Source organism: Meles meles, chromosome 1 (genome assembly GCF_922984935.1).
Source record: "Meles meles chromosome 1, mMelMel3.1 paternal haplotype, whole genome shotgun sequence".
NCBI lineage: Eukaryota > Metazoa > Chordata > Mammalia > Carnivora > Mustelidae > Meles > Meles meles.
In genome coordinates, this window is record NC_060066.1 from 173,556,227 (window position 1) to 173,567,503 (window position 11,277).

Genomic DNA, 11,277 nt, shown 5'->3' on the forward strand with positions numbered 1-11,277 from the left:
TTCTGGGATCGAGCCCTGCATCCGGCTCTCTGCTCAGCAGGGAGCCTGCTTCTCCCTCTCTCTGCCTCTCTGCCTACTTGTGATCTCTGTCTCTCAAATAAATAAATAAAAATCTTTAAAAAAAAGAAAAAAAGATTTAAAAAAGAAAAGATTTTATTTATTTATTTATTTGTCAGAGAGAGAGAGAGTGCACGCACAAACAGGCAGAATAGCAGGCAGAGGCAGAGAGAGAAGCAGGCTCCCTGCCGAGCAAGGAGCCCGATGTGGGACTCGATCCCAGGACTCTGGGATCATGACCTGAGCTGAAGGCAGTGGCTTAACCAACTGAGCCACCCAGGCACCCCTTAAGTCATTCATTTTTAACTTAAATTTATTTAAAAGGAAATTTTATATCACTTTTGTAAAAGGACAACTAACTTGAGTTGCTACAAACAGAATATAGGTATACTGTTCCTTATCTCATACCCTAGGAAATATTTCAGAATTCAGATTTTTAAAATTTTAAGAATATAACATTGTATATATACCAAATATTATGTAATACTCCTACTGGAATCTGGGGTAGAATCCCTTTAATCAGATACATTAATATTTTCACCAGTGAAATATCTGAGTATTCATAGTAAGTGAAATTAAGTGAAATAAAGGATAAACAGCCCTTGTCAGCTCAGGTCAGGCTTTACTGCTCGATGAGGTGAGGTCAGCTTTTTCCACCAAAACGGTACAGAAGTTTTTGTTTTCAGGACTTTTTTGGATTTCATTATTAAGGATAAGACAAAGTGAGAAAAGACAGTAAGTGAAAGCTCTAGCTAGTAGATACTACTATTTGCTGAAGTCCCTGAACCTAAAACCGGTTTATCCTTTGTCATAAAAGGAGATTAAGGAGGATGAAAGATGCATTGTGGACATACCAGCTCCAGACTCAGACTTTTTCTTCCTCATTTAACTCTGTATCCTTAGGGTCTGTTGTTCCTTACTAATTTTTTTGCATTTCTTGTTTGAGCTGTTCTATTTGTAGGAGCTGATATCTTATGACTTTTATTCCTAGAGGTCTTTTGAAGAACAAAGAGAAGAAACAATTCAATAAAATTCATTCTTTTGCATTTACCCTTAGGACCCTTTAAAATCTAAGATGTATTTTGGAATCTTAGTGATTTTCCATTTCCAGTATCTTGGAACAATTTACTCTTTGATCATCCTAGGAAATTATTTCATCATTACTCATCAGTTATTTCCAACTGTGGTAAAAAGACCAACGAGAAAACAGGAGAATGATGAAATCACATAGTATTATGTCATCTTTCAAGAAAAGGCCTAGATACACATTTTTATAGTTTTTTTTTTAATTTTAAGCTTTCATTGAATATGGTTGCTAATTCAGAATTTTAAAATGTTTTGCTCACACTCGTAATGGGAAGACAGTTGCCAGTATGTTCAGTAATTATTTAGGTAAATCAGAACATGAATGCAAATAGAACTCTAGACAGCCGTGTCAAATCAAAATATAATGCAATACATTTATGTAACCTTACGTTTTTCTAGGGGTTGCATTAAAGAAATACAGATGAGGGCGCCTGGGTGACTCAGTCGTTAGGTGTCTGCCTTCAGCTCAGGTCATGATCCCAGAGTCCTGGGATCAAGCCCCGCATGAGGCTCCCTGCTCAGTGGGAAGCCTGCTTCTCCCTCTCCCACTCCCCTTGCTTCTGTTCCCTCTCTGTGTGTGTGTGTCTCTCTCTCAAGTAAGTAAATAAAATCTTTAAAAAAAAATACAGATGAGGTTAATTTTAATGATACATTTTATTTAACTCAGTAAATCTACAGTATTTTAATTTTATCATGTAATTAATACACAATTACTAATGAGATAATTTACATATTTTTTGCATTTTATTTATTTATTTATTTTATTTGTTTATTTTCAGCGTAACAGTATTCATTGTTTTTGCACCACACCCAGTGCTCCATGCAATACGTGCCCTTTCTATTACCCACCACCTGCTTCCCCAACCTCCCACCCCCGGCCCCTTCAAAACCCTCAGGTTGTTTTTCAGAGTCCATAGTCTCTCATGGTTCATCTCCCCCTCCAATTTCTCTCAACTCCCTTCTCCTCTCCATCTCCCCATGTCCTCCATGTTCTTTGTTATGCTCCACAAATAAGTGAAACCATATGATACTTGACTCTCTCTGCTTGACTTATTTCGCTCAGCATAATTTCTAACAGTCCCGTCCATGTTGCTACAAAAGTTGGGTATTCATCCTTTCTGATGGAGGCATAATACTCCATCGTGTATATGGACCACATCTTCCTTATCCATATTTTTTAACACTAAGTCTTCAAGGTCTGATATGTATTTTTCACTTAACAGCATATTTCAGTTGAGAGCTGCCACATTTCAAGTGCTTAGTAGCTACATGTATCTCAGTGGCTACCATACCGGATAGCACCGCTCTAGATTTTAATGGTGATCATGTAAGAGGAATTTCAGACTGTGAATCTTCAGATGATAATATTCTAGGTATATTTCCTCAAACTCCAGTATAAATGACAGAACAATGTATTTTTTAGGAGAAAAAGGAAATATTCCCATCCAGTAAGTCATTCAAGAGGAAAGACTTGTCTGACAATATTTTATAATAAGAACCTGTGAATCATCCCACTTGGTCGAAAGTATATGTGATAGTATTGTTTCATTTTCTGTGATATTTTACACCAAAATTTACTTTATATGGTTTACAAGTGGATAAGTGCTAAAGGTATACAAAGGTGTATACAAAGGTAATTGGAAGGAAATAAATGATATTGAAATGAAAAACCTCACTGGATTGGTCATTGAATTTTTCTTTATAAACCTAAGGATGAAAAGTTTTCCAGTTATGGTGTAAGGAAAATGGCTAGTCTCTCCAACAAAATTATGAGCTGTCAAAATTTTTTATTTATTTTTTATTTTTTTAATTTTTATTATAGTATATGTGCTGCCGAAGCGAGCACTATTTTTTTAATTTTTAAAAAAGATTTTATATATTTATTTGACAGACAGAGATGACAAGTAGGCAGAGAGGCAGGCAGTGGGCGGTGGGGGGGCAGGCTCCCTGATGAGCAGAGAGCCCGATGCAGGGCTCGATCCCAGGACCCTGAGATCATGACCTGAGCCGAAGGCTGAGGCTTTAACTCGCTGAGCCACTCAGGTGCCCCTGTCAAAAGTTTTTTAAAATACTGCATTTTTTTTAAATAATAGTTTTTTTGTTTTTTTTTTAGATTTTATTTATTTATTTGACAGAGAGAGAAATCACAAGTAGGCAGAGAGGCAGGCAGAGAGAGAGGAGGAAGCAGGCTCCCTGCTGAGCAGAGAGCCTGATGTGGGGCTCGATCCCAGGACCCTGGAATCATGACCTGAGCCAAGGGCAGAGGCTTAACCCACTGAGTCACCCAAGTGCCCCTAAAATATTGCATTTTCATGGTATCATTCTTCTGTAAATTTTTTTTAAGATAACCTTAAATTATAAAAATGGTCTATTGGACCCAGGTGGTAAATGATGATGACTATTTTTCCTTGTCTGATGAGGGTTAGTCAGAAAGTTTGCAAGAAAATTGAAAAGGGAGTAACTTTACCTATTATGATTCAGTGTTATCTAATGTTGCTTAAGTATGTCACTGAATACCACCTCCCATACTGCCTAAAATGATCTCGAATATGTCCCAGTCTTGGGAAATACTCTTATAAGTTACTACTGAAAGAATAAACGATTGGGCTTGAACTTGTCATGGCAAACTGAACACACGCATTAAATCTTGTTCCTTCCCCCCAAGCTCTGCTAAACTACAGTAAAAGGACTTTTAAAAAGACATAAATCCATAAACAGGAGAGGAGACAACAGCAACAGGGTCTTCAAAGCTGGAGAGCAGATGGTTGAGATAACTAACTTAACAGATCTCAGGGGCAAATCTGAAGTCAGTAGTGGGACAGGCACCAAGTGCCTCTGGAACCGAGGGTGAAGGGACAGGTACCAGAATAAGGATAGTTGAGAGCTGTTTGAAAACGGGTTAGATCCCTAGATTTTCTGCTGCTGGTGTTTCTCCCTGCAGTTGAGGTTTATCCTTCAGAGGGTAGAACACCGGAGGCTCTGGTCTGGCAGCGTTGTGAGTAGGTAACAATAGACACTGTTGTGGGTCCTGTTTGAAAAGCACAGGGGTATACTCACCTGAACACAGGCCCTCCAGACAGGGTACTGGAAAACTCTTCTCTGGGAACTCTGACTAATCCAAGAAGAAAAAGTTGACTGAGCTGGGCACCCACCCTAAAAAAAACCCCATGCAGATCACCTCTTGTGAAGCCTGTTGTCAGTAATCTCTGTGTACTCAGCTTTCGGTCAGCTTTTTTAAGAGGTCCCACCCTCAGTTTTGAGCCAGGGATCACTAGATTTCTGAGTAGAATCTCTAACGCAGAAGATAGAGACCAAAGAAGCAAAGGAAGGAAAGAAAGAACCAAAATCAAAAAACCAAAACAACAAAAATCATCAAAATCCTCAGAATGATGATACAAAGCGTTCTTGAAATTAAAAACTCGATGGCAGGGGTGCCTGGATGGCTCAGTCATTAAGGGTCTGCCTTCAGCTCAGGTCATGATCACAGGGTCCTGTGATCGAGCCCTACATCGGGCTCCCTGCTTGGTGCGAAGCCTACTTCTCCAACTCTCTCACTCCCCCTGCTTCTGTTCCCTCTCGCTGTGTCTCTTTCTCTGTCAAATGAATTAAAAAAAAAAAAAAAAAAAACTTGATGGCAGAAATCATTTTAACTGTTTTTAGTTCTTTTGGTGGTTACAGCCATAAGTATAAAGAATAGGCTTTTACTATTATTTCTTCTCCCTGTAGAAATGATCTTGCTATACTAGATTCATCCACTTAAACTTTTGTTTCTTCAGTTTTCCCTTTTTTAAATGTAGTTATATAAAAATTATATTGTTTACCTCGGACCTTTAAAAGATATACTTAAATCTCTTTATCAAAGATAAATAAAGTCAGTTCTCCCCACCTGTTCTTGTTCAGAGATGCTTTATCATCTAGAAATGAAAAGGAAAATAGCTAGTTTCGCAAATAACTTGATTTATGTATAGTTTTGGTCTTGTCTCTCTTTTTGCTGAGATCTGTAATTGAAGTATTCTTAGCGGTCACACACCGTAAGCAGAGTAGGATATCTGTGTTTCACTTCCCAGCTTTGCTTTTCCAAGGCCATTGGAGTATAGCTCCTTTTTAGAGAACGGGTCTGGACTTTTCTCTGCTAACTGCTGTTGGGGCTGAACCTCCACTGTGTTGTTTCTCAGCCTGCTCTTTTTTTGCCCCCCCCCCCCCCCCCGCAAACTGTTCTGATTGTGATCCAGAATAAATGTTGTCTAGTATGTCTGTATGATGTGTATATCTCTGTTCATCTATTTGAAATAAAATCTCCTTAATCCTTTGGACTAATATGGCTTCCTTGATATTCTGAACTATTTTCTTTCTTTCTTTTTTGATCTAGGCAGTGGACAAATACTTCAAGCTTCCTCACGCTTCCAGTAAACCGCCTCGTATTTCCGGAAGTCTTGTGGACACTTCTTATAAAACGTTAAGATTTGCATTTAGAGCATCACTAAAAACTGCCATCTATCGAATAACTACTACATTTGGTGAACATCTGAAGTAAGTTTACCTGTTTTAATCCATGATAAGCATCCACTTTCGGGAGTTCCCTTGAGAAATAGATATGAGAATTATAAAGGCTCACATGTTGAACATGTTCTTTTGGGGCTTTCATGATTCCTACTGGGAATTAACAGTTTGGATTTAGTAATATTTATATTTTAAAATTGGGCCTGTTATATAAGCTTTGGGGCCTCCTTTCATACAGACAAAAAAGAGGATATAGAAAGTTAATAAAAGCAGTAAATGTAATTTCATTATATTATATATAATTATGAATTATATAATTTTTTTAAATTACCAAAACATCCTTATGAGAGAAAAAAGGCAAAAAATGGAGTACCTTTTCAGAAAAGCATATTAAAAATACTTCTGATATTTCATCTTGGTTAGCTAGTTAAGACTTGGGGTGAGCAGAGTGTTCCGTAAACGAGTCCTTGGTGCTTTGTGAATCATGCTGGAAAAATAGTGACAGATCATAACACCTTCGGAAACGGAACCGGAGAGAAAACCACAAATGCCAGACCTGTTTATATTTAGTTTCATTGATGTTTACTGCTTTTTTCTCATGAAACAATCTAGTTAGGCAGGATAAGGGATACTTATTAACTGTGTTTATCACAATTATAAATGAACTTTAGAAGACACAAGAGATTGCTTTTCCTGTATGCAGAACTATCAATAAATAGTTCAGAGCTTCCTCAAACTGCCTGATTTTAGAAACAGCAGGATATTTCCTTTTCCTTCCATAATACACAGCAGAAATAGTAGGTTTTTATGGAACACTTGGTTCTGTGTGGCAATGTAAAGAGCCGTGAAAGGTTTATTCACTTGTTTAAAAACAGACAAAATTTTATTAAGTGTCTTCTAGATCTGTGCTCTCCAATATGATAGCTGCACATGTCAGTTTAAATTTAAATTAACAAAATTCAGTGGGTCAGTCACACTGGCCATATTTTAAGTCGTCCATAACTACATATGGCTTGTGGCTGCCATACTAGATGGCTTAGGTCTAGAACATTTTTGTCATTACAGGAAGTTTATTGGGACAGCACTGTTCTGGACAATACACTGAGCACTTTATCCATGTTCGTTTCATTTCCTTAAAGAGTCTGTGAAGTGTAGAAGTTATGATAACCACACAGATGCAGAGACTGAGGCTCAAGAAGGTGAAGGACTTGCCTAATCGCCCCACCTAGTTGGTGTTAGAACGGGAGCTTGAAATCCAATCTTCCTATTCTTAAACACCTCTTTTTCTTCCTGTGCCCAGGACTGCCTCTAAGATGTCAGGTGGGGGATACTGGATGGCTGTGGAACCTGGGATATGTGTACTGATGATTGAGCGAGAACAGGGAGAGGGGGCGCGGAGAGTTCTAAATACGAAACGGGGATAGATGACTGATAAAAAGTTAGGAGGATGAAATTCTGCCTTAGTTTCTTTTCTCTAAAACATGGAAGAGCCATGTTTTAAATTTGATGAGGTCAGCAGAGACTATTTTGTACGTCTAGGACAGAACTGATATGGTGGGAAAAAAAGATGTGGAGTTAAAACATTTGGATTTATGTTTAGTTACGTCATTAACTATCTGTGGTTGTGGTCAAGTTACCTAATGGTTTAACTTCCCCATGATTATGCAGAATCAGAATTCAGATTCAAATCCTTCTGACCTCAGAGTCTGTCCACTGGTGTCTGTACTATACTACTAGGCGGTGTGGTCTCCCTGACCTCTGGCCTTTTCACAAAGATCTGTTTACCTCTGTTGACCCTCCTGTGGAAGAGGTGTGTCATCCGGCTTCACCAGTCCACACAGTAAAGTACTTGAAATGGTTCAATTGGAGGCAGCTGCAAGGTTGAATCTAGCAGAGATGTGTTTTTGTAAGGCAATTGGGGATGATTTGTAGTGAAATTACTATAATAAGACTTTTTTTTTGGCACTTTTAAAAGTGGTAACTTTCTGTAATCTGGAATTTTATCATTAATAATACATCTTCAACAGCCAGAAAACGAGAATCTTTCACTGTATTCAGTTTTTGCCCAAAAGTTTAAAAGGAAGTTTTATACTAGTTTCGGGATATATTTGCTCTAATTTCATCAAGGTAGTGTACGTTAGTGGGGGCGAGCGTGGGGAGAGAACTCCATTTCCCCATCTGAGACACGACTACGTTCAAAGGAGAACTAAATCTAAACCACCAAGCTGTTACCTTTGAAAACGATTAGTGGAGTCCATTGTGTTTTATCCAAACATTTTAGTTTAAAGGATTTTATATTAAAGGCAATTCAAATACTCCACAACTCAAAGATAATGTTGGAATCTGGTTTAAATAAAATAATAAAATCCAGAAAATCTGCTGCCAGGCCTGGAACTCTGCACAGCAGGTTCCACAGCAGAGCAGGTTCAAATCGATGCTTTCCCTTGTCAGTCTTAATTTGCTTTGGTCTTTTAGAAGGTAGAAGCATGCTGTTACTGAATGCAAGCCCTCCTCCTCATTAGATTAAGGAGGGTTTTCATCCAGCTTTCTCAGAAGTACTCAATAAGTGAAGATTTCTATTTGTTTTTAATTGTTTTGAAAAATATTGACTCTGTGCTCTGTGGTTCACTTAATATGCTTAATGTAAAATAAAGCTTATGCTTTGAATTTATGTTTCATTTAGTGCTGTGCAAGCATCTGCAGAACATCAGAAAAGACTTCAACAGTTCTTGGAGTTCAAAGAATAGCTCAGTAATATAAACTGTGTTCATTACACTGCTGATACAGCTACAGATGGGACAGTAAATGTTCAGCATTCTTGGATCAGAAGAAAATGGACTAATTAGATGCTTCCTTTGTCGTGGTGGTTGCTTTGAAAACTATACTTTAATGGGAGAAATCATGGAAAGAAATTCTCAACAGAATAACTGAAAACTGCCTTTTCTGTACCGATTGCTTTTTGTGTGTGTGGTATAATAAAATCTTTATTCAATTTTACAGAAGCCTCGATGGCAGTAAAAATGTCTCTAACTTCTCTAGCTTAATAATAATAGCTGGAAAATTTTTAGAATTTACTTTTGAGCTGAGTAGAGCCTGCTCAGAAGGTAAAATAGGTTGACTTGATTCAGTCTTCCTAATTGTGCTGAGAGTTTTAACTCTATGTACACTTCAAATCCATAAGCCTTTTAAGAGTAGTTTCTGTTTACTGAAGGATAAAAGTGGTAACAGTGCAGAAAAATTCGCAGAAAAATTATTGTTTAAAGGACATATTTTGTTAATCTGGTAGGTTGTGTTTTTCTTTCCAGGGACAAATTAAATTTGCATGATTGTCCAAAAAAGATCTCAATTTACAGATGCTAACTCTATATAAAAGAATGTGGAAAAATTCAGTTCTTAAGTTACAAGATTAAACATTCACATTTGGTTTTCGAAAGACGATTGACTGACAACTATGAATTTGTTTTGTATCATGCTAGTAAACAATAAGTATATGGGTATTTTCCCAAGTAGTTTTGCTTTCTTTTTCTGGAACAAAACATTAAGTGATTGCAGAGGTTTTCAAGTGAGAGAAGAAGTTTTGCAACTAAAACCAGGAAACTTTCCCTTTTTCCTTTCCATCCCCCCACCCCCCACCCTTCATCTTCATTAGATCAAATTATTTGGTGAAGCTTGCTTGGCCTCACAGAGGGAGCAGCCTTTACTGTGTTAACTGGCTAATAAAAATATATTAGGAAAATCTTTACAACCAGAAACAACTTAGTCATCAAATAGCAAGTGAAGCCAAAATGTCGGAGGGCTTACTATACTTGGGAGTATGTTGTATGTCCCAAAAGTGAGAAGGTAATTTTATAATTGACTAGGTCAACTTCTTTGGAGATGAAAGATAGGAAGTCCCACTGGTAAGTATTCACTGGACTGGCGTTGGGCTGAAACGCTCCCTTGTATTTCTTTTCCTATTGTCTGTTCCCTCTCCTCTCCCCCAATTTCTTCTTTAAAGTCAGCACAGTATTGTATATGAATCTTTAATGTGGTATGTATGTCTACCATTTGTCTGATTACTTGATGCATTATATCTTTATTCTTTTTGTTTGTTACCCCTTCAGCCAGCACAAGCCAAATTATAAATGAATCCTGCTGGCCTTGAGTGTCTTCAGGAGGCGGTTCCCCGGTTGTCCAGCATTTGGAATAGTTAGGCTAATTGTCGTTCCTTTGTTTCTTTCTCTGCTTTCTCTTCTTCCTCCCTCTCTTCCTCCCTCCCGCTTTCTTTCTTTCTTCCTTTCCCTCTCTCTCTCTTTCTTTCTCTCTCTCTCTCTCTCTTTCTTCCTCCCTACTTCTCTTTCTCTCTCTCTTTGTTTCTTGTCATCTGAAGTAGAGTGCTCTCTTTTTTGAATATGAACTTGAATTTTGAATGTGGTAGTGTCTTGGAGATGACCGGAAGATTGTGGCGAGGTTGACTGAAAACACGTGTTCTGTGTTGTTGAGCTTTTTGTGTTCCACTTTCTGTGCTGCCCCTGGCTGAGGTATTTTGGGAGAAAAGGACTCTTAACCTTCTGCTTCCAGTAAAGAAGAATTGTGCTATGTGACCCATTGGATTCCTGAGAGTGACGATGGGATGATTCCCTTAATATCTGGCATGGTTTAGGGTTTTGCATTCCCATATACTTTGGGAAAAGATATATTTGATGAGGAATAGGAACATTTCTGAGGTGCTCAATCCTATCTTCTCTCAAGGGAATGTGCTGTGTACAAAATACAGGTCACATAATGTCCGATTTGGAAATTGCCTCCCCAAACCTGGATTGTATTTAGTAGAGAAGAAAGTCCGTTCCTTTTCCCCATTGTGTGTTGATAATCTACACACCATCTGCTGGGTAGGGTGTAGCTTAATCACCTGCTGTCGAAGAGAGCTCCTTCTCCTGTATACAAGAAAGAGGATCTTAGGAAGGCCAAGAGGAGGGAAGCATTTCCTTTGATGAAGCCACATCCTGCCTGTGAGCCCGCTGATGCTATAACATTGGCCTGAAAATTAGAGCATGTTCTTTAAAAGCTTTTCTCTGACTGTCAGTGCTAAGCATGGTTCTGTCAGCTTTTGTAGTGTTTGCTTGAGCTTATGGAAGGTATGAGTTCACATAGCATCTTTCCCGGGGAACTGGGCAACTGTCCTACAATAAACCACGTACAGTTGAGTGGCTGTGGATAAGCAACAGTTCGACACTTTGCCGGATTTGTTCCTTGGTGATTGTTTTGTATATCTTCCTGTAAATATGGTAATCTGTTTATATTTTTGTATATCACTGACACCGAATTGGGTAGAAAAATAAATTGACAGTTTTTCTGAACGGAACTATTAATTAAAATGCATGTATCCTCGAGTTCAATAATTTAATTTCTTGTGTGTGTGTGTGTTTCTTGAGCCATTTCAGTTCAGTCTCCGTTGGTTATAAAACTTGAAAAGGTTTAACTTCTTGAGAAATGTGGCACTCTTGCCTCTAACTGAACTGATTTGGTGGGTGACCTGTGTTCAGTAAGAACTAAGGAGCCTGAATTCTGAGGGTCTCTTTCTTCCAAATCTAAACAAAGGATGCGGGTGCTGAAAGCCGTCTCTTTTTGAGCTGGAGTAGTGTTTCTGAGTGG

At 38.2% G+C, this 11,277-nt stretch overlaps 1 protein-coding gene across 1 annotated transcript in view; it reads left to right on the forward strand.

Moving 5' to 3' along the window:
* Positions 1-11,010, forward strand: part of NDC1 (NDC1 transmembrane nucleoporin) — a 48,129-nt gene extending 37,119 nt beyond the window's left edge. The window contains exons 17-18 of the mRNA XM_046027374.1: positions 5,513-5,673; positions 8,327-11,010. Of these exons, the coding sequence (XP_045883330.1) occupies positions 5,513-5,673; positions 8,327-8,390 (225 nt within the window). The 3' untranslated portion in view covers positions 8,391-11,010. The remainder of the gene's footprint in view (positions 1-5,512; positions 5,674-8,326) is intronic.
* Positions 11,011-11,277: the final 267 nt, after the last annotated feature.